Source organism: Vanellus vanellus, assembly GCF_965231255.1.
Source record: "Vanellus vanellus genome assembly, chromosome: Z".
In the NCBI taxonomy this organism is placed as follows: Eukaryota; Metazoa; Chordata; class Aves; order Charadriiformes; family Charadriidae; genus Vanellus; species Vanellus vanellus.
In genome coordinates this window covers 8086732-8110007 of record NC_138908.1, presented here as the reverse complement: position 1 = coordinate 8110007, position 23276 = coordinate 8086732, and the positions used below count along the sequence as shown (strand labels likewise).

At 37.7% G+C, this 23276-nt stretch overlaps 1 protein-coding gene across 1 annotated transcript in view; it reads left to right on the top strand.

The window, feature by feature from the left end:
* Nucleotides 1-23276, top strand: part of RASGRF2 (Ras protein specific guanine nucleotide releasing factor 2) — a gene marked incomplete at both ends in the record, with an annotated part of 128115 nt that overhangs the window by 71235 nt on the left and 33604 nt on the right. Inside the window, 5 exons of the mRNA XM_082497146.1 lie at nt 3719-3801; nt 5878-6126; nt 6452-6840; nt 10183-10308; nt 11588-11677. Of these exons, the coding sequence (XP_082353272.1) occupies nt 3719-3801; nt 5878-6126; nt 6452-6840; nt 10183-10308; nt 11588-11677 (937 nt within the window). The remainder of the gene's footprint in view (nt 1-3718; nt 3802-5877; nt 6127-6451; nt 6841-10182; nt 10309-11587; nt 11678-23276) is intronic.

Genomic DNA, 23276 nt, shown 5'->3' with positions numbered 1-23276 from the left:
ATTTGCTGTGATATATATGAAAAACGCTTAGTGTTACCTGCTTTCCTCAAAATTCAGTCTTTGCGTTTGAGTCATCAGTGAAACGTGTTTCTCAATGAGACAGATGGGATATAAAATACAAAATTGTCAGTTGACAAACATGATGCCAACAGTAGTCATGTCTATGTCTAAGGAGAGCCTATCCAGATACATATTTTGGTTTAAGAAGAAGGACAGTACTTGTTTGCTCGTAACTTTCAGTTTGTTCATAACAGATCAAAAACCACCGAGAGTCCTGAGAGTGAAAATGATACCATATCACATCAATAATCACATCCCATGCAGTAAGAAAAGGAGATCAACTCATTTTTCCACCAAAAAGAATACTAACAAACCATTACAAATAATTACTAAGCATTCTGACAGTGCGCAGGAACTGTCTTTATTATGAATGAAGAAGAATAGTGTTTTAAAATACTTTAAAGTCAGGGATAAATTTAATTTTTTTTAGTGCTTTTGGCTGAAAACATAGACAAACTTTTATCAGAATCTATTGTGGGCAAAGAAGTTGAATGCACTATGAAAAATCTGAACTTTCAACTAACCAGACCTTAATTAAGGCTATTGCTATTTTAGTTTATGCATGCAACCAGCAGGGACATAGATCTCTTATAGTTCTGAATTTGAGTCCTATCCTCTATTAATCTCAAGAGAAATAGTTGATTAGATAAATATCAGCATGGAATGTGATGGATTTCTAAAGATGCTGCCATTGCTGGCAACATCTCCAGATGAATTATCATCACAATGAATAGAAATTGCTTAAAAATGAGTATTCTGAGTTACTTTCTTCTGGACTAACTTTTTTTAAAGGAACAAAAATATGAAGCAGAAAGTCTCAAAATATGGTATGAGCTGCAACTCAGTGAATACAGATCTTACAGACAGACCTGGCTGGAGAATTTTTTACAAACTGGATTTTCAGTGAATTGCATTGTTCCATTGACACGTAAAAGTATTGGAATTATTCGCTGGGGAGAAAAGACTGGAGGAAAGGCTTGGAATGTGGTACACCCAGGAATAAGTCCATTCTTAGCCTAAATAATAATAAATTTAAATGAGAAAGTCATCTGCAGTCCATGTAGACTAGAGATCAGAGTTTGGGTTTGCCTCCAAAGGTCAAGTCTTCTCCTCCAAACCACTCCAGCTCCAAACAATGCTACTGTGGTGTTCGAGGAAGAGCTGAAAAAGTCCACAGCTGACTTGAGAGATATGTGTCCACAAAACTTGGAAGTGTCTTAGCAAGGCAGAGGTAAACACGAGTAGCTGCATACAGCCAAGAGAGCAAAGGGTTGGCCAGACTGCCAGGGAAACAGAAGGGTTTCTCTCTTGATCCCTCTTTGAGGAAGGGGCGATCTCCCAGCTTCTGAAGACAAAGATATTCTGAAGAGGTATGGGGCCAAGCTTATAAGTGAAAGCCTGAGAAAACTGAGATCTATTAGCATGGTGAGGCTGAAAAAGCTTCTCCAGCCTTATAAAGGAAGGGAAGCAAGAGATGCTGAGGGGATAAGTAGCAGCTTAAAAGAACAAAAGGAGTAAGAAGGGTCACAAGATGCTGTGAAGACTGCATGGGCATTTGGGGCATGAATCGGTACCGTTATTTACAAATAACAATCACGGCAGTTGGCTTACGGCTTGCAGTGCCTATAGTGCAGCTGGAGAGCAAGGAAGAAGAAAATCACGCAAGAAGCATGCCACCTCTCTTCTGCTGGAGAAAGAAAATTTGGGGTGAAAATTTGGATAACGCATGAGAACTTCTAAACAATTGTGACCACTGGTCTCTTGAAAACCGAATTGTGTTTCTGACTGAGCCCATTGCCAGCAGAAATATTGCCATAAAAAAAGTCCTGAGTCGCCTGCCCAGAAGCATTTCTTTCTTTATAACCCTGGCTACCACCCTCAAGGAGAACATAGGAACTATGCTAACAAAAAGGGCATGTAAAAAGTATTTTTTTGGTAAATATGTGTTCTATGTTTGCAAGTAAAAAAAGTATACATGTAGTTGCTGTTCACTCACAGCATTAGTCTTGGTGTCCAGAATTCCGCATCTTATTAAATTAATCATATACATAATACACATAAGTCATATTGTCTATATATTCCTAGTAAGGCCTCTTAAATTTCTATATCTTTCATGCAAACCATGCACTTCTTATGAAAAATGCATGGTTTTTGTTGATGCTGAAGAAGCCTCCCTTCTTCTAGTTTGATCTTGTTGTCCTTTGGCCCTAGATCCCCATTACACTTAATCTTCGGCTAGAATGATAGTATCTGTCAGGGAGGTGATGAACGCTAGGCCTGTGCAGACTGAGGATAACAGCGCTGATTGCCTCAGACAGTTTTAGATTGGTGCTAAGGGCTTCTCTGCAACATTTACAATTCACATGGGGGAAATTACGTATTTTTATTAGATGTGTTTTTCTCAGTTCTTTTAGGTAACAATTTGGTAAAATCATAATGTGAATTCTTACAACTGTACTTTTCAAATAATCTTAAATCCCTGAATTTAAAAACACATATAGCTGCATAGATTGTATTTTAAATATGCATCCACATAGATATATTTTAAACCTGAAGAGGCCTCTGATTATCTTGTTTCACCAATCTAACATCAATCATTATTTTGGTATGAGATGTTCCAAAGTCAGCAGACTGTTTTTATCCTTGAAGTCAAGGTAAATGTATATGATAATTTTGGAAAATCCTTTTTATTGATGTAAAGAAATAGTGGGTTTATATTTTTATATATATATGTATGATACTTGAATAAAACTAGAAGGTATTATAAAGCTAAGAGTGCTGTAGTGCTAGGTACTTGTTGCAGATTGTATAAGCCTGATCCACTGGCAGACTCTATGCTGACTTACAAGAGCATACAAGACTTTTGGTGCTGTGTTATCTATATATTTTACTATATCAAAGTGCAAACCAGAAGATTATGGTGTACAAATGGATTCAAGCTACCTCTCTGTGCCACCAACACTGAGCTGGTTTGAGGCTTGAAGAACAGTTTATGTACCTCTAGTTTGTAGACTTCTGCTGACCACAGGACAGCCTGTAATTTCTGAAGTAATACGTGCTGCAACCGTGCCCCAGAAGTGTCTTTCCAGCTTCTAATACCAAGCCCAAAACATTTATACAAGAGTTTGCAAGGAACTCCTGGGACAGCATCTTCATATCTATGTTTCACGATAACAGCACCACTTGAATTTGTTTTTACAAGTGTGTTTCTAGAAACTTTATATTTCTCTTTGGTCTTTTTGCATAGTGTAAAGGTTAAGGTATTAGTGTATCTCTTTGTGTATAAAGTACTCTAACTTTCTTGCAGTACTGATTTCTCCAGCTTAACAATCATTCAGCAAATGCTAGAGATATTTTGTTTTGTTCAGTTTCAAAGGAAATTTCACTTCAACCCAAAACACTTAATCATGTGGAAAAAAGGATAGTAAGATTAATACCCTGAGTGTGCTGGTGAAGACCCATGGACTTGCAGATGTCCAAGTCAAAGGCAGAAGACCAGAGAAGCATGTCCACTATAATTCTTGCATCACTGCATTTCATTTATGAAAATACCTTTTACCAATCAGCCCATACCCTGTAAAAGCTGTGCTGTAACCTTACAGTGATATGAAAAGTACTGTGTTTTGATTTTAACAGTTTTCCATTTTTATTTTGACAGTGCATTGATAATATAAGGTGCAATGGTTTAATGACCATAGTGTTTGAAGAAAACTCTAAAGTCACGGTGCCACATATGATCAAGTAAGTGCAGCATTTTTTTCCCAGTGAACAAAATAGCTTGTTGTTTGGGTTTTTTTTTAATAAAAATTTTAACAAAAGAAAATGTGTTTTTGGAAAAGACAACCATTTAATTTCTTCCCCCCTCCCCCCCCCCCCCCCCCATTTTTGTTGAATGGAATTAATTCTACATCCCAAAACGTATCTTTTCAAATTTCTTTCTTGAAATGGTAGGGATGACTCAAAATGGTAAACTCTCAATTCACAGTATTGGACTGTATAGGATCACAGCTCAGATTTTTCTATCATTTGTGAAGTTGCCTTCAGTTATGATTGAAATGAACCATTTTATTCTCTGTTAGCTTTTCTGTGTCATACAATTCATAATTTCATTGAATATATTTTAAAATGTCTTCAAAATATAGGTGACTGCAGACAAGTATAATTTTCCAAGGTGTTTTGTTGTACTAGCCAAAATTTTTCTTCTCTTTGTTGCTCTTATTTCTGAGGAAAAAAAACTGTTTTCTCTCATTTTAACTGACCACATCAAGGTATGATCACTATTCATAAACCTGCTTCCTTCACCCTTGGATTATTTCAGTCATCTATTGTAATAATTTGTATTTGTCAACAGCAATTTTTAGTACACGATTCCATGGTTCCAACACAATTTTACCTCTTGGGTCCTCTACAGATCTGCATTTACCTGAGTTTTACCTACTATTATCCAATATAAATATTAAGGAATAGAACATAGGGACAGAAATAGAAGTATTTCCTTTCTTACTCTTACCTGTCACTAGGCCATTTCTCTCTCGGCTGTACTCCGTACATGAAGGTTTCTCATATGCCTCTTTTGCAGTTGTTACCTCTCCTCTCATTGTATATGTTTAGAACTGAAAAAGAGAAAATGTCTGTGAATACACTGTTAGGGCGCTTACCTTTGATCCCAGCAAAGAAGGCATTTTATTGTCTTCAGTTTTATTCCAGCAGCTCTCCAGTGTGCAAACACTTCTGTTACCTGCTGAATGTTAAAAATACATTCATCTGTTTTCAGATTGTAGAGTACAGCAAGGTCTTAATCCCAATGTCAAGTGAAAGAAATCTTAATTCTAAAAAACATACAGGATCTTAACAACAGACACAAACTTGGTGTTCTCTTTCTGAGATTTTACTCATCTGATTTTTAGCACACATTGACATTTAGAGTCAGATGTCTTTGGATCTGAGGGCCCAACTTAAGAAAGATGATTTTTTTTTGCGGTGTAGAAGTGTGTGGGATATCTTGATGCTGTATTTGAAGAAAACCCAATCATTTTTAACAAAAAGTTCAGGTGGTGTTGAAAGATGCTTTACTTAGTATCCATCCCATTTTTTTACAAACTAAGCCTTCAGCTAGATAAAATTAAGCAAAACTTATTTTGACAAAAGCCTATCATAAGTAGGGTTATGTAAATAACTGAGTTTTGTCTTGATGTCCAAACAAAAATTAGTTCAATTTTTTTTTCACTGAAACAAAGCCTCTCCATACTTTCTGCTTTTAAATTTGAGATGTTTCATGTTGTTACCTTTTTCTTTTTTTTTTTATTTAAAGTAATTCTTGCAGTCTGAGGGCAGGTGTTACCTTGCACATAAGCCTTAAGCCTAGCTAAGGGGTTAATTTTGCTGTCTTTTGCTAGGGTCCATTAGTTTAGTTTAGATAAGGCTAGATTGCAGCAGAAAATATTGTGATCAGTCCACCGTTATTCTATAGCGAGCTTCTAATAATATTGGGCTACAGGCCACAACAGCCTGAAAGAGAAAAGAGGGGACAATTCTGCCTCCTGTTCCTTTTCAGAAATTTAAGCGTCATGAATGGCTTCTTAGACTTTGAAATGTACATTAATTATTTGCCAAATATAAAATTTAAATTCCCTTAGTTATTACGTAAAATATAACTGAATGGAAGCACTTATTGCCACAGATTAAGAGTTTTCTTGTGTTGATGAAGTACAAGAATGTGTATGTGTTTGCTGCTTCTATGTGATAAAGCGATACCACTACTGTACCGTAATCCCCCCTCCCCTTTGGTAAAATGTTATAAATTAAATTTTTGTGTAGATCTGATGCTCGTCTTCATAGAGATGACATTGATATCTGCTTCAGCAAAACACTGAATTCCTGCAAAGTACCCCAAATCCGTTATGCAAGCGTCGAGCGCCTTTTGGAGCGACTAACAGACTTACGATTTCTAAGTATTGATTTCCTGAATACTTTCCTACATACTTACCGCATATTTACTACTGCAGCTGTTGTACTGGAAAAACTTTCAGACATATACAGACGGCCCTTCACTTCCATTCCCGTGAGGTGAGCACTGGGGTTTTTCCCTTTTTATGATAGGTTTCTTAGGGAATTACCGTGGCGTCATTGGCTGTTAGGTTTTTTACCATGATTTTCTGTTATATAAATAATCTAAGAATAAAGCTCTTCCTTTGTAAATAGGACATAAGTTTTTAGGTAAGTCTGTCTCAACTTTCTGCCTAGGCTTTGGGAACTAAGTGTCATACAGAGTTTGCAGTGCCATGCACATTTGCACAAAATTTGTTTGTAAGCGATTTCACTAAAACCTGTTGCTTTTTTTTGTTTCTTCCTCTCAGGTCTTTGAAGTTATTCTTTGCTTTCTTTCTCTCAGGTCTTTGGAGTTATTCTTTGCTACCAGTCAAAACAACAGAGGGGAGTACCTGGCTGACGGGAAGTCACCACATCTCTGTCGCAAATTTTCTTCTCCTCCTCCATTGTCACTCTCCAGAACCTCCTCACCTGTAAGAACCCGAAAACTGTCATTGACCTCACCACTGAATTCAAGGATTGGTGCCCTTGACCTCTCTACTTCATCTGTGGCAAGCAGTCCTACCTCGACCTACAGCCCAGCCACCTCCCCACCACCAACGGGTAGCAAAGTACCGCTAGACCTTAGCAAAGGGCCCTCCTCTCCTGAGCAAAGCCCTGGCTCCATAGAGGACAGCTTGGAGAACCCTCGTGTTGACCTCTGTAACAAGCTGAGGAGAAGCATTCGAAGAGGTATCATATACTCACAAAATACTGAACGTTACTTTTGATAAATAGGGTAGTCTCTGAAGTAGGCTTGACTTTTACCAGATTACTGCTGAGAAGTTGTTTCTCATGTCTTTTTTTTTCTTCTCCTGATCACCATAAGCTGTGTTGTGAAACCAAATACTCTGCTTATGCTTTTCTCTAGTAGACGATGCAATGCGTTGTTTCTTTCCACTGCTGTGTTGTTTCTTTGTAGGAATAGCAGCATGGCAGAATGGCCTTGTCCGTTTTCACTTCAGCACAGTGTTAGGGACAAAGGCAGAAGGAAATGCTTGATGAAGGTTGTGTTTCCTGAGGTGAAAGATTTTGGAGTTGTACCATTACTACAGGAAGTAAAATATTAAGTTAACAAGAAATAGGGATGTCAAGACCTAACAGCTTTAACATGTTTACAGAACACAGCTAGTTTTCCAGAAAGATTTCATCACTAATCCAAACAAATAATTTATGTGGTGCACTTGGTACGTTGGTGAGATTTGAGATTCATACCACCTGCTTGTTATCCACCCAGAAGGCAGATGTCTAAAATAGATTGATTGCTCCTGTGCAAATGGCTGTTTTCCTCTATGGATCATGTAAGGCACCTTGGAATAGATAGTACCTCCAGAGGGATAAAGTTGATGAAAACGTCACTATGGACATCTGGAATGGGATCATTGTATATATAGATGGCAAAGTAAGAAAGTAGCTCTAATCTCACAGGATGCACAAGTGTGTGCTTGTTTCTCATTGCTCTTTGGGGGAGGGATGGTTTTCCTCTGAATTGGCATAGGAGTGTATAGTAATTTTTTGTGGTTTTGTTACATTAAACAGAAGATAAGGAAATTTTAAAATGCTGTTTTATTCCTAAAATTCGTGTTTAGAAATGGTCTTACATGGCCTGATTTATAGTCTGAGGAATTTGAACTGTAAATGTAAGCAAAATGTAGCTCAATTTTACTTGCAAGTACTGTAACAATGAAAATGGATATAACCCAAGAGGAGAGAAAAAAAAAGATTACCGAATATAAACTAAGAAAAATATGATTGAAGTACTATGTCTACTCCTTCCTGATAAATTGAAATAAGTGCCCTGGTAAGAAATTTTATGTTTCATTGCGCAGAGTGATTGTTTTTACAGAATGTAGACTATTGCTTAACATAAAATGTTTTTAACAGGCAAGTTAGCCACCTTAGCATTATAGGAGTCTATGCTTGCCCACGCTTTATGCTTTCATAAAATGCTAGTTGGATGTTACACTGGAACTCGATGATCTTCAAGGTCCTTTCCAACCTAAACCATTCTATGATTCTATGATTCTATGATTTCTCTATGCTGGATGTTTTTAAATGAATAGCATAACAGACTATTTATATATATAAAAAATAGTATTTTCTATGTAAAGCTGAGCAAATTCTTCTTGTGCACTAGTGTAACCACATTCAAATCAATGTAATAGCAGAGCATGTCCTAAAATATAGACGTTGCATTAAAATGAATTGTACACAGGTAACTGCAGTCTTAGATGTAACATTTTTTGCTATACACTGTAAAGTAAACTAGTAAAGAATAGGTTATTCTGGCATAGTGTTAGCACTAGGCATTCTTGCAGAGGTATTCAGATTTTGCATTCCGGTCTGTCGAAGCTGGAAGTATCATCTAGGCAGCACCAGGAACATTTGGAAATGGCAAGAACCTCATATAAATGCTAAATTGCTGTCTGTGCAGTGTATCCAGTCCCTTTGGGCATCTCCCGCTGAGCAGTTTGCATTCAGTTTGGAGAAATTTTGCAGCTAGATAGCTCTATTCTGCTGGAGTCCTTTTGTCACCCAGCTGCATACAGTATGTTGAAGAAGAGGAGTAAGTTTCAAAAGAAATCTCACAGGGAGAATAGAAATGGGTAGCAGGAGAACTACAAAATGCTAATCTGCACATTTCCTATCATACGTAATGCTTTTTGTTGTTTCTGAAGTTTTCTGGGTAAGGAGACCAGTTCTACTTAATCAGGAGCCACCACCACATCATGGTTAATACTGTTGCTCTGGTACTGCCAGATTTCCAAGAAAACAACTATGGCTTACTCTAAATCCAATATAAACATAAAAATTCTGTTCCCTGGGGCATATTATTATGGTGGTTGTTTTTATACTTGAATTTTGTCAATTTACATTGTGAAATTTCTATCTTCTTTGTCCACTTCCAAAGTAGTTGTTTGCTTTCAAAGTTTTTGTTTTCCAAAGTGTTTTTTTTTTAATATGCTTTTATATATACAATACTTATGCTGCAGGCACAGCTGTCTCATATCAAATGTAAGATATATTTTATCAGCTTATTTTCCCTCATTTCAGAAGTAGTATTTCTGCCATTCCTTTTTTATTCTTCTGATAGAAGAACTCTTCCACGGGGTAATCTGCTCTTCAGTACTGTTTGGCCATTTTATTGGGCAGTTTTGGATTACACTTGGTTGTCCAACAAGGATTATTTTCCCTAGCTCATATAAAACCTATGATTTCATGTATCTTTATTACACGTGCATTTCACCACATATTCTACAGACTTAAAGTGCAGTCTTATCCAAGCTGTTTTTAAAACTGACAACTTGCTGGTTTTCACCAAGTTCTAAGCTTGTGTATTCCTATGTCGTTGGTACAAAACTTTCCCAGTCCTTTAACTCAACCCAGAGGATAATTATGAGTCTTCTTAATGCACAAGTTTCATGGCAAGTTCCAGAAGCAGTACTATTTAAAACAGCTATTAACCATAGACTAAATGTAAACAACTTTGTGTTAGATGGTATTTAGTGGTATTAGGTTGGTGTTGAAACACGGAATTAAGTGCTATTAATTAATGGCCATTTTTTAAACATTACCTTTCAGTGAAGCCCCCATTTGATGTACATATTTTTTTTTATCAAGGCGGTCCGGTTCAGATTGTTCAAAGTTGATCATCTGCAGACTTTCTATCTTTTGGTGTTTGTAAACTGAGACTCCTGAATCACTCATGTACAGTGTAATCTCTGCAGAGGCACTCTGTATCTAAGACAAACCAATCTGACTAAACCCTGTGCTTCAAAAAAGCGTATCTTAAAGCCCCATACCATAGTTCCCTATGGCCTCTTGAGATTTTCAAAGAACATTTATACTTGATAAATACTTTAACAAATAGAATAGAATCATTGATATGTTAATTAATATAAGCTGCTATATATTTAATATGATGTAACATCAGATAATGTAATAATATGATATAATATAATATAATATAATATACATTAAAGAGTTGTAAATTATGATCATCCTAGTATTAACATTTATTCTCTTTTAAAGCAGCAGTTCTAGAATCTGTGTCAGTGGACCGGACGATTCCTGAAAGCACCTCAGCAGTGGATACCACAGAGCTTTCCCCGTGTAGATCCCCTTCGACACCACGTCATCTCCGCTATCGTCCACCAGGAGGTAAGAACCTGATGTTTCTTGCCTCTGTCAGTCACTTGAAAGAGTTTTAAGTACTGTAGCTGTAATCTTTGCAGGATATTAGAAAATAATAATGTTTGAATAATGTGTTTTGCTTGTATTCTCCTTATTTCTCAGGTATTTAAAAAAAAAAACAAACAACCCAAAACATTAGAATGTGAATTACTCCAGTTGATTTGTATAGTAATAACAAGAGACTTGGAAGCATGTTGGCACTTTGGTATGATGAAGTGGTCTTAAATAGCTTGAGCAACGTGCGTCCAAGTTCAAGACTAGTATTGAATCGGTCCTATTCTCACAAAACTCTCGATACCTTGTCACACTTTTCTTAGCTACTAAGGGGACATGTTTTGGGCACCATATGTAATCACGAAATATACAACACCCATTATTGTCAACGGGAAGTGACTCTGTCTGTTTCTTTGTATAACACTGAACATTTACACGTGATGTCACATTATTCGTTCCAAAATTTGAATAAACTGCTCAATTGAGGAGGAAAAGTGAGAGCTTGAGCTCCTCAAATATCTCTCACGTGACTTTGAAATCGTTAGTAGAGCTGCGAGCTACATCCATGAACGCATAAAATACTGCTGTCTTGTGCAAGCCAGATTTCTAGGCAGTTATTTCATGTATGGTATCAAACCAACAAAAACAGAGCAGAGTCTTCTCAACTGTTAATGAGTTGCTGAGACACTTTAATTTTAAACCAATAGTAATCTTTTGTTATTGGGCACGTTTATGGTGAGACGGCAAGATTTGGGAGTTATGGGCAACAGTGCCATATTATCTGAGTTGTAGTCAGAAGCAATGTTCATGGCACTACCTATAAAGAAAGTTTGATAAATTGTGAAAAACTTTCGTCATCCTAAGCAGTCACCTGGGAAAATTTGTGAACCTGGTTATGAGAAGTTGCTTTATATGCTTAGTTCTTTGACATAATTTTTTGTTTAGGTTGATTTTCTACACCATTGGTTCTGTAATATTTTTTTCTTGTTCTGGTTGGTTACGGCTTGTGCCTCACCTTGGCAGTGTTTTAGACATTTTTTTCCATAGCAACATTAGTTATACTGACCTGGAAATAAAACTTAAATCACGATGATGATTATGATATTTTTATTTCCCTTAATATAAAGACCTCTGGCAATGAAAATATTATATGTTCACAAAGTATAAACATTGGTGAAGATTTTAAGTTGCTTAACTTGAAAAATATGAAAAGAATGTAGAAGTTGTTAACTTTCCTCTGTTTCTTTTACAGTACAAACTGCTGACAACAGCCACTGCTCGGTTTCTCCTGCTTCTGCTTTTGCTATTGCTACAGCTGCAGCTGGGCACGGGAGTCCACCAGGTGAGAGAAATGTGCTGTGCAAAAGAGGCATAACAATAAGATGCTTAGGTACCTTATCAAGAGGTAATTATTTCTTAAGAACATACTTACCTGAATCCTAAATAGCCACTGATTTTTTCCTTTAATCTGCTGGTGCTTTGAGTCTGCAATCCTGCCCTTTGTGTGGACATTACAGTACAGCACCCACAGTTAATTGGAGCCTTGGCTTCCACTTTTGTGGCCAATATGAAAATATTTGTAATGTAACTCATTTAATTGAAAGTGAAAGTGACCCATGAGAAAGACTAAAACAGCATAAGACAGACTGTTCAGGTACATCCACCTTGTTGCATTTCCTGCTGTGGCAGACTGGAAATTTTGGCTGATGCAGCAATTTATGTCACCAAAGAGTAAAATCATCTTTTGGGCTGTTTATATACCACACTGTCCTGGGGAGTTGCCAGCAACCATCATCATGTCTACTTGAAAGAAGGAAAGGATGAGAACGTACTAAGAAATATCTTTTAGAACAAAACATGAAATCTAACAAATGAGGACTGCATACTCTGCCACATACCTTCAAGAAACTCGTGTGAGCTTTATGCCTCTGTTCTGTGGGCTCTAAAGAGATTGCCAAACTATTCAGTGAGATTTTGAACTATCATAGTATAAAGCAACGATAGCTTTTCTTGCTGACTTAAGACAGAATTATATTTGTCACTCCACATTTTCAGTTCATCACCTATTCATTGAATTCTTGTATTCTGTCCTAATACTTCTAGTCCAGCCTATTACTGAAAGATTAATATTTTACATATATGTAGTGTACTTAACATCTAGATCATATCTTTCTTGGTTTTATTGTGTTGTATTCACTTAATCCTAAGATTTTATTTTGAACACGAGCCTTTTTATATCCAAGGTTGGTATACATAAGAGCAGTTGTACTTAACTGAATTATTTCAAGCGTGTACTGTGTATTCCTTGGAAGGAAGCTATGTTGTCTACTGACCAGAGGTATTTAGTGCAGCTTAAAGCACTTGGTTTAAGTTTTGAATTCACTTGCTGGCTTGCTCTGTACCCATGACATGTTAATATCTCCCACTAACTGAGTCCTGTCCTAGGTCATGTTACAAATAAAAAGCAACTTTTTTAAAGTCTGCAAAATCACTTTCACTTTGCGTTGACAAACTCAAACCCACAGTTCATTTTGATTACGTATGGCAAAACTTAGTCCAACTGTAAATTAATATCTGCCTCTTTTCCATTGTAAGTGTAGGAATTTCAAGAAACTGCTTTGAAGCTTTGAAGACCCAAGTCTCAAAATCACTCATGAATTTCTGTGCAAGTCAGTAAATCATCACCATTGATTTCAGTGGATTTTGTATCCACTGTGTCTAAAGTTGTGGTCATTCCTTTGATGACTGAGTAGACATAATGAGAAAAAGATTTCTGGATAAACATGGATCAGTGCTCCGATTACTCTTGTGTACTTCCTGTGATCTTTAGATGATCACAAGAGAATAATGTTCAGTTTTAGGAACTTTATGAATGTCACAAACATGTATTTAGTACAGTTTTTTGAAATTATGAATATTCTCTGTCTCATAAGAAAGGTTTATAGTCATGCACTGTATCAGAACCAGACCTGAAGAATATTTAATCATCTCCTGTGGAGAGTGCTGACCATAACATTTTATAATTGCTGTCACCGTGCAATGATAAAATTATATACTAAATGTATGCAAAGCTCTGAACAGCCTTCCCAGCAGTATGATGGCTTTGCTTATCATCTTATGATAAGCAACTGAGGGAACACTGCCTATGTTGGTCTTGTCTGCAGCCTTCATGACTACAGTGGCTTGATGGGGAACCAAAGTTGAAAGACTTCTCAGAACTTTGGTCTGCTTTAGAGATTGGTGCAATTTCCCCTTCGGATGCAGCCTGAGTGCAGTGCATGTTGGCAGTGTTTTCAGTCTGCTTCTTCCCCACCGTGTGGGGATCGATGCTGTGCTTCAGGGACCTTGATAGTGTTTTCGGGGCACCCTCGTCTGTTGGGTTCATTTGTTGTCTGGGTGCATATGACATGCACATGTGGGGCTAGCAGGGCGCTAATTACATCTCATGCTTGGGTTGCCCCACCACACCATATGATGCACTAGTTTACGAGTTGCTGAAAAGGAGGTGCTGGGCACCACGGTGTTGCTCTACAGCACGCAGAGCTTCCGGTGGTATGTGGAACCTTTCTCTGAACCAGGATGGTTCAGGTTCTTGTGCCCTTCAGCAGTTGTTTTTTAACTTACCGATTTTATTGCCATTAATTTCACTTATTTTACTGCTTTTATGATGCCAAACCGTACTACCTGTCCTATTGTTTAGTCCATCTGTCTAGTTAAATATTAATCTCTACATATCTTAAACATGTTTTTATCTCTTTCAGAAAATTTGCATATTACTTGTTTATTTTAACAGCATGATAAAGATAAACAGAAATGTGAAGTGAAAGTACAGAAAGTTAAATAAGGCGTCCCAGGTGCACAGCTTGGTGCCTGCATGAATGATAATATGCACAGCAGGGATAAATAAGAGCATGTTGTTTTTTTCACACGTCCTTTCTCTTTTGAGGGATGTGAGGGATGGCTGGATGGCTTATGGCTTGCTGCAGTTGTAGTGCTCTGCCACCATAGCTTGCTGCACACCTTCATTCTTTCCCCAGTTTATAAAAGTAGGAGAACAGTACTAACACATTCTGTCATAGAAATGGACAGGTAAAATCATCTTTATTGTCCAGTCTTCTACAGCTTTCTTATATGGCAATAAAGCTCATTCTTCACCAAGGGAAGAGAACTAAGTTATGCAAGCATCCTTCTCCAGAACAGTGAAAGATATACCCAGTTCTCATGACTGGATGTAAACTAGCATAAACTCAAGTTGTTGATGCCGGGACATGTATTCTTTACTTATTTTGAATTACCGTCTCCTTTCTCATGATTCTTTGTCATTGGTCCTAGCACTTCTGGTCACCTACGTGCTTCTCAGATTCATAGATAAGCTCTGAGCAATCACAAGCATATGCCTGCTCAGAGGCATCACTTAATTGATCTGTTTCTTTCCCCCCTGTTCATATACCTCTAGAGAATTGTTTCTTGATTTATGCTTGAATCGGTGAGAGCTTCCAAAAGCAGTACAGAGGTCATCTAGCAGCTCTGCTCCGATGTCTGCCTTACAATATAGAAAAGTTCCTACAAAAATTTTAATGTTAACGGCTTCATCCCAACGAATATCCTGCTAATCTCTTCTTTTAGCTTTGCAATGAGAGTTAGGTAGTCCTTAAGTGGAACTCCAAGGAGCTGCAGTGAGCCCCATGTCTCCTCAGGAGTGATTTCCTTCTCTTCTCTGAGAATCTGTCACACAGCCAGTGTCAAAAAGAGGAGTGAGACTGGTAACATGGGAGCGTGACCTCCTGCCACAATACTCACCAGTCATTTGTAGTTTTGCTGCAAAAACCCTACAGGTGTTACAGGAATTAAGTAACAGCAGCACAAGCTATACAGCACCCACACAAATCCTAGCACTAGATAAAAAAAATTTATATGGAAAGGTATTTCTTCCATCTGCGGCCTGTAGAACTTGCAAATTTTCCCAGTTTATCTTTGTACAATTCTTTAAAACATATTATTACTTTTATTTCTCTTTAACTTTTTATTTATGTTGGTTGTGCACAAAATTGGAGTGCTGTCTGAGGATCAGTAAGATGTCTTGCACTGATTTTTACAGAAGAAACATCTTTTGGTGTTCGTTTACTGAAACTGCTTGCTCTGTGTGCAAGTATAAGGTCCTTATACTTGCTAGTACTCATAGACTGTGACAGTGCTCTGTGTGACTAGAAGAGATTCAAGCTTTACTTAAAATCTCTGAATAGTTGTATGGATGAAGGCAAATTAGCAAAATAATGCTGTGTTATTTTTGTAAATAATAAAGTAAAAAGTACTTACATAAGCTTAGCAAACGTACAAATTTCTTCTCTGCTAAGAATGTCTAGCACAACTTGAAGAAAATTAACGTTAAATTGATCATTTTATTTTGAAACATTTCTACTGAACATGGGATTCAAGGACGTTGTTTTGACAAAAGCTTAAATTCAGGATCTAAACTGATCTTGTATACTGTTTATATTTTTTATATTCTTAGCAGATGTACTGAAAGAGCTTTGAGAAGCTTATTTCTTCCTCAACTCAAACTAGAGACCAAAAATCTCCCAACATGGAAAATGAATGTTAGACAAGAAGCAAATACTTAAACCCAAACAAACGAGTTGTTCCCTCGTGAACATAGCAGCTTTATTTCAGCAGCTCTGTCATCCGATTTTGAGCGGGGTACATCAGTATTTCCAGCGTGCCGCATGCTTCAAAGCTGCCTTCCTCCTCCTACAGCATGCCGATCCGCGCTGTGGAGAATGTACCATTTTTCACAAGAACAAGGTGACATATTATGGGAGAGGACGGGAGTGGGATGGAAGCTTGTGGTTGGCAGGAGGGCCTGGCTTCTTTAGTATAAGCATTTGTTTTTTAAAACACATGTGAAAGGGAGAGGAGAGAGTGAGAAAGAAGTAGGGAAAAAAGAGTCTTTGGGGGAGTATCTCTGACATATATGATTTGCACGTAGGAAAATCTGCCCCATGATAGCAAAGAGGAAAGATGGTTTTATTCTCTCTGATTTTAGTGATTTAGAGGAGCAATTAAAGTAACAGCTTGAAGCTTTGAAGCATCTACACAAAAATGAATCACTTACATACTATCCCTTTCAATTAATTGCCTGCACATATCTCTAGTGTTAAATTACCTTTGACGTGAATTATTTACCTGAGTGTTGTTCAGGAGAGAGAATTTTTTCTAAAGCTTCTGCATTTTGCAGCTGTCAGCCTGCAAATACTTACCTATGCGTAGAAAGTACAACTGGCTCCTTCTCTTTTCAGAAAATCCACTCCGGTGGTTCGGAGAAGCAATCTTAATCTAAATTGCCCTTGGTTTTAGTCTAGTAAAACTGATCAGCCTGTTTACAGACCATTTTCTGGTATCATCTGCTTTTCCATAGCTCTTACAATCTGTCTGCAGAAACGTTCAGACAGTCCTTCGCAGCTGCAGCAGATCCTCATCAAAGCAAGCACAAAAGCTGCTCCGTTAATCTGCTGGCAGCGGCTGCTAAATGGAAGTCGTATCTTCCTTCAAAGCAATTCAATACGCCTGGTTGTTGAAAAGTTCCTCCTGGTGCCACTTCCACGCACTGCCACTGAGTAGTTTCCACTGTTGGCAATGGATCTCATACCGTCTGTGAGTTCTGGATCGGTGGTCCTGCAGTCACGTCACTGTCTACTGAGGGCTCAAGTTCCTTTCCTAATCTTGTACGTTGTGTAAAAACTTAGTTATATGCTACTTTCCACTAATAATCAGTTATCCAGTAGTGCATTAATTACATGCATGAGTTAAAACATTAGTGATGGAAAAGATATACAGAGAAGTGTGTAATCTTTTTACAGTATCAATGTCTGATTTATTTTGACTTGGCTATTTTTGTATTTGTGGTCACTGCCTGGGATAAAACATCGTAGGCCCTTTCTGTACTTTGTTTGACCACTTCTGATCTAAAGCTGCCAAACCTCTGGAATGCAGTTGAGGATAAGCAGTGTGGAAATACTGAAGTGAAAGAGTCGACTTTAAAAGCCAGTGGTTGATGTGAAAATGTGAACTTCAGAAGTCAGTTGAATTAATATGGAAAGTCCTTATCTCATCAGAAGTGCTGTAGGACTTTGTCTGCTGTAGCATACCCTAACTGTAACAGCAGTAATAAATATAAATCGACTTTTGTAAATTACGGCTGTGGTTTCCAGAATGACACATCTCTTGACAGCTGCATAAGCGCTGAAGTAGAGCCAGACCAGTCCTGTGAGCTCTCAGCCTGACACAGTTTATCCCGGCTTGATTACTGTCACTATATTAGATAGATAAGAATTAGCTAAAAGTAATAATTCATGTTTCATAGGGGACAAGATTACACAGTGGGTCATGTGTAGGCCTTTCCATTCTGATAAATGAAGCACAGATTGATTAAGACTGTCTACTTATTTTAAAAGGCCAAAATTAGCATGGGAAAGTTTAACAAAAGTTTTTAGCGAGACCTGCTTAGCTTATTTTAGGTTGCGACATGGAGATGTACCACAGAAAATAACGAAGGCATAGACTCCCAGTGGGATCCCATTGATCCCTGAAATGGAAAAGCATGTAGAAACACACCATGCTTTAATCAGATACGGTATTTTCTCACCATATTGCAGACAGCTTGATGTGAGTATACAGTTCCCCATTCAAGGATATCCGCTGTGCTGCTCAGGGAGTATTTCCCTAATTCTGAACCGAGGAATAATAACATGGCATTACACCATTATGTTTCCTGAGACAGAAATTCTGGAGTAGGCAGCTTAGTATGAAATTTGCTAAAGATTAGAATTAAGTGAGGTTAGTGAAGGAAATTATTACTTTCTTTTTTCTGTTGTGAGAGTGCAGGCTTTCCTTGCTATGATGAATGTTATGTGAAAGGCGAGCGGTATCTGATGGTGATGTCAAGACAGATTCTACATTATGTGGATAGCCGGGTAATGTTGTGCTGTACTAAATGCTTCAAATTACAAGCTAACCTTTGGAAAGGTATATATTTCTTTCTGGCTTTGTACATAAGTGTCCATGTCTAAAGCAAAAGCAGAAAATGTGTGTCTCTTTCTAGTTGATATTCAGTATGGTGCCATAAACATTGCTATTAGTAATAATTACAGTAATTTTTCAATTCAGTAATTTTCTGGGTTAAAACATCTCATTCCCAGTACTGGAAAAGCTCTGTGAAACTCTTTCCTTATGAATCCAGACCTGAAAGAAAAAAATTGTGATGGTGATCAATCCCAATCAATAATCAAGATGCAAAGTTTTCATCCTTTTGCATCTGCAGCTTATCCCAGCGGGACTGCTCTTCAGAGGAGTAAATTGGCACAACTGGATTGCAATTCTCATGGAGATTGTTTCTAAGCAGTTGGAAGCAGACCTTGATTTTAACTGTGCTTCAGGTCACAGGTTCCCAGAAGGAACTTCAAGACGGAATTTGCAGGCATCTAGCGTCTTTTCAGAGATACGGGATATCATCAAATCGGTGAAATCATTCAAGGATGCTTATCAATCCTGCTTGGGTGTGGCCCTCCCCAGTCTCCCCTTCCTACCAGGGATCTAAGGTGCTTCGTTCCAAGAAAGAAAAGAGTTGGTGCAGGATTTGTTATCCTCCCCTGATCCTTTGTGCAGGACAACCAAGTTTTTTTTACTCGTCCTTTTTGTTTGCCTAATGGCTCCAGCCAGGAACTGGGAAAATGAGTACTAGTTCCCCCTTGGGAACATATTTTAATGATGAGATTTCCAGACCAATTTGTGCAGATTCAGGGAGATTTGAGAAGCACTAAGACTTGAACGCTGAACTTTCCTGGAGTTCCCCATTTCAATTAAAAAAAACCTCCAGGTGGGAAGTACTCATTGACTTACACTGCAGCTGGCACTGTTCTCCATCAAAAATTTTTGTGACGAATAACTGCTGGGGCAGACCAAACAGCTTTCCTACTCCTGGTGGCTGGAGGGTTGTCGGGAGTTGCCCAGATGTCATTACCAAAGTAGAGGTGGCCAGCGACCAGCCCACCGGGCTGATGTGGGGGCTCAGGGTGTGTGATGTGTGGGGTCCGCGGGGGCTGTTGACTATGCTCCAACAGAACGGCAAACTTGCTTTCTGTTCCAGGCTGCGTTTTTAACGCTCATTCACCAGGCTGCTTTTACGAGACATTTGTGTATGTTTTCTCCTGCCAGAGGATATTTTACTGGGAAATCAGTAGCAAAATGAAAATAGAGATTAAAACTAATTTGTTTGGAATCTGCCTTCTAATTCAATAACCCTGAATGTTATTTCTTTCCTCTGAATATTCACCTACTCTGTAGCACATTTGAATAGACTTCTATTTTTGTTCCTGAATTAGGAGCCCTTTGAATTTAACAAAATTGTTGCTTAGCAATTTTAGATAACTGGCTAAATGTTCACGTTCAAGTTGAGTTGAATCTCCACTTGCAGTTTTTTAGAGCAATAACTCTGAATTAAAACAATGGCTTAAAGATGAGGGTTAGTTTTGTCTCACGTGATTCCTGCTCTTGGGAAGTAGAACCAGAGGAAAATTATGACCTTTTTTTCACTTTAGCAGAAATTCAGGATCCCCTTTTTTAATGTGTTCCTCTCTCTTAAATTAATTTCTTATTCTAGTTTATCAGAGAAGCTGACTACTCAGGAAGAAAGTATTTGCAGTGGGCATTTCCTGAGTTATGACATTGTGAACCATGTGTTTCCTGACCTATAGCACTGAGACCTGAGCAGCTTCAGGGAAAACTCTGTGTTTCATAGACATGTGCACGCAAAGTGGCACTGAGAAAAAAATTATTTCTTCCTCCTAGAAGGGAGACTGGTACAATCTCTGTTCCTCTTCCCCCCTCCTCCCTCCCCCCCCAGAATGGGTCACCACGATCCTACAGCGATGGATTGGATGGGATGTGTTGAATATGTATTTTCCCGTGGTTTAGCTGAGCTTCTGTGAGAAGCTTTTAGGTGGTATTTCCCTCTGCTCTCCTGAGCTGAGGAGGAGAGAAGCTGGAATGAAGCTCTGACCGCTGCACGCAAGAAACCAGCCCTAGTAGGTTGTATGTTGTTGTTGCAAGTAGGGAGCTTGACCAAAAAAAAGGTCTGGGTTCGTAATGAGGGCAGGTTTGTTTAGATTCTCTTTTATCTTCCTCGCATTTGGTGCACCTAGTGGTGTGCGTAGCATGGGGAGAAAAACTTTGGGAGAAATTTTTTGTGTTTTTTTTTTCTTTCATTTTTTTCCCTTGAGCCTGTGTTGCTTGTATAATTAATATTTGTTTATGCTACTCTTGATTTGTGGCCCAATCGTAAATGGTCTGGAAGCTGCTTACGAGATGGACGTTTTGTTCAGAGATTTTTTGTTGACTGGTATGCATCCTGCCAATTTTTGTTTTTCATGACAGTCAACTATCTGTTCACAGATGGTCTGAAAAATGATACATTTGGCTCTTTGCAATTATCGCCTCCTTTCTATTTAACCTTTATTCCTATTGTCATGAAAAAAATCCGAGTAATTTTGCAAACTACTTCCTTTAGCTTATGTAAAAAGCCTCGACCAACTAAAGGAAAAAATTCCAAAAGCATTTTTTGCAGTTTTCTGTTTCCAGCTGTACATTGTTATAGACTTTATTTTAACCTTTCCTTTGTGGCATGGCACACTGAGCATTTTAAAGGTCTGAAAGCTTACTTTGAATAGCTCTTGAAAAGACTGTGAACATTATGCAAAAAAGATCTGCAGTACTCTTCATATTGCTGATAAAGCAGGTTGAGAGTATAGACAATGTGTAATTAAAGCAATCAAGAGCCAGAGATCACTTGAAATGCAGAAATACATCAGCAAGTAAAAATCACTTATATGTTCCCTGAAGATTAGGAGACATAGCAGGAACACAGGCAAACGCACTTGGCTGACGTACAAATTCAAAGAAATATCAACTGCAGCGTTGCCATTCTTGTCATTATTCAGGGAAGGTAATTCAAACATTACTGCAGTAAAAGAAAAAGTGTTTAAGATGTACTAAAACAGTCACAAATATAATTGGTAAGGAGGCTGTTCAAAAAGGCTTTTCTTGTTTGACAATTGTTCCCTATGGTTCTTTTATACATATAAGTCATAGGAAAAAGTTCTGCTGTCACATTGTACATTTGTCATGATATTCTGCAATCTGTAAACACAATTGGCAACAACAGCCTTTGAAATTGAGGATCTATTATTTTCTAGAGATGTATCTATAGATAAAGGCACAAGATTTGGATGGTTTTGTCTAAGACCACAAGAAATTGGACTAGGAGTTTACACATGCATGCACGCACATACACTTCTTGTGTGCAAACAAATATGATTTTGAAGATGTATGCAGGTACACCAAAATTTAGCATTGGGTTTTGTTAATGGCATTAACTCCTTCTTGGCTCTCTCTGCTGTAGCTGAAAGAGGAAAAGAATAGGGTGTTGTCCAGTGGTCGTGGAGTCACTGCTACTTACAGTTGTGGAAAATGCATCCTACAAAGTGCAGTAGTCTAAAGCTCCAGATACTCATACCCTGTGTTGTTACAACATACATAAATGCTGATGCATGCACATGTTGGGTTTTTCTTTCTTCAGCAGAGAAATGAACAATGCTATTTTCTCTGAATCCATGTATTTGTCACAATATGCCAAAACCAAAAATGCAATCTTGTATTGCTGATGAATTTTAGTAAAAAAAAAGCAGACTCTTTGGTGTTTACTTCTAAGATGAGTTATGGATTTTTAATAACAAGTTGTGTAACTTGTAAGTATGTTTTCAGTGTTCAGCAATTTTTAAAGATTTTCTTCCAAGTGTGAGACTCTGATACAGTAGCCTGAGAGAACATCTCCATTAAAAAAACAGAAATCCCAAGAGTGTGTGCCAGTTACACCTATAGCAGTAACCCTGTTTTTTATTATTTTTAAAGGATAAATTTTCAAATTTGAACAGTTCTTTGGATTTAAAGGAATATTTTCATTCTTTGTGGTACTTGTGTTTTAACCATATAATCTCATAGATTGTTATAAATCTCAGATCAACCTGAATGCTATTATTAGGAGTTAGAAGAGTATCTTGATCTTGAGCATATTCTTCAGACAGTTGCTTTTCCCCCTCCATCCATTAAACTAAAATTATTTCGCTGGACTGGTATATTTTTAGACTTCTGGATTTAGTTCAAGTTTACAGCATAATCATGACAAAACTGCTTTATCTCAATGTTGTGTTCTGTAGATTTCTCTGATTAGAAAAAGCCTTTCTAAAGCAAAAGTCATTTAAAAATAGTTTACCAACCTTTCGCTTAAATATTTTGCAGAAATTAAACACAGTCACTATAGCTCTGTCTGTGTTACACTATTGTACATCAGCCAGTGCATGTGAAGCCATGGGATTTACCTTACTAAGACTATAATCCCTTGACTTGATTTGATAGTTAGATTGTATTTGTGGCAGAGGCTTAGGCAGAAGAATCAAATACATACTTGGAATTATTTCTGACGTGGGTGGTTACAACAGGGATTTTCAGTGGCACATTTCTTAGAACAAAATTATTTCATATGTCCTAAGGACCAGTGAAAGTGAAATTAAAAGCCTGAAATGCATTGGTCACTTGATTTTGTCTGCTTTTTAATAGTCGCTTCTTCTAATACTGTGTGCGTTTATAAACCTTTGTGAAACAAACTCAAACACAGTGAATGATTATATATGCCCAAAGATCATGGCTAGACTTGATAGCTCCTACTTCCAGGCCTCAGACTGCTCATATGACCTGCTCCATTATAAATCTGAATGTGCACTTTTGATAGTTACTAAAAAAACCCAAACCTATGAACTGTATTATTGGTCAAATATGCTGTTCTGTATGCAGTGAGTGGGAGTTCATCATTTTTATGCCTCTTTCCAGCTCTG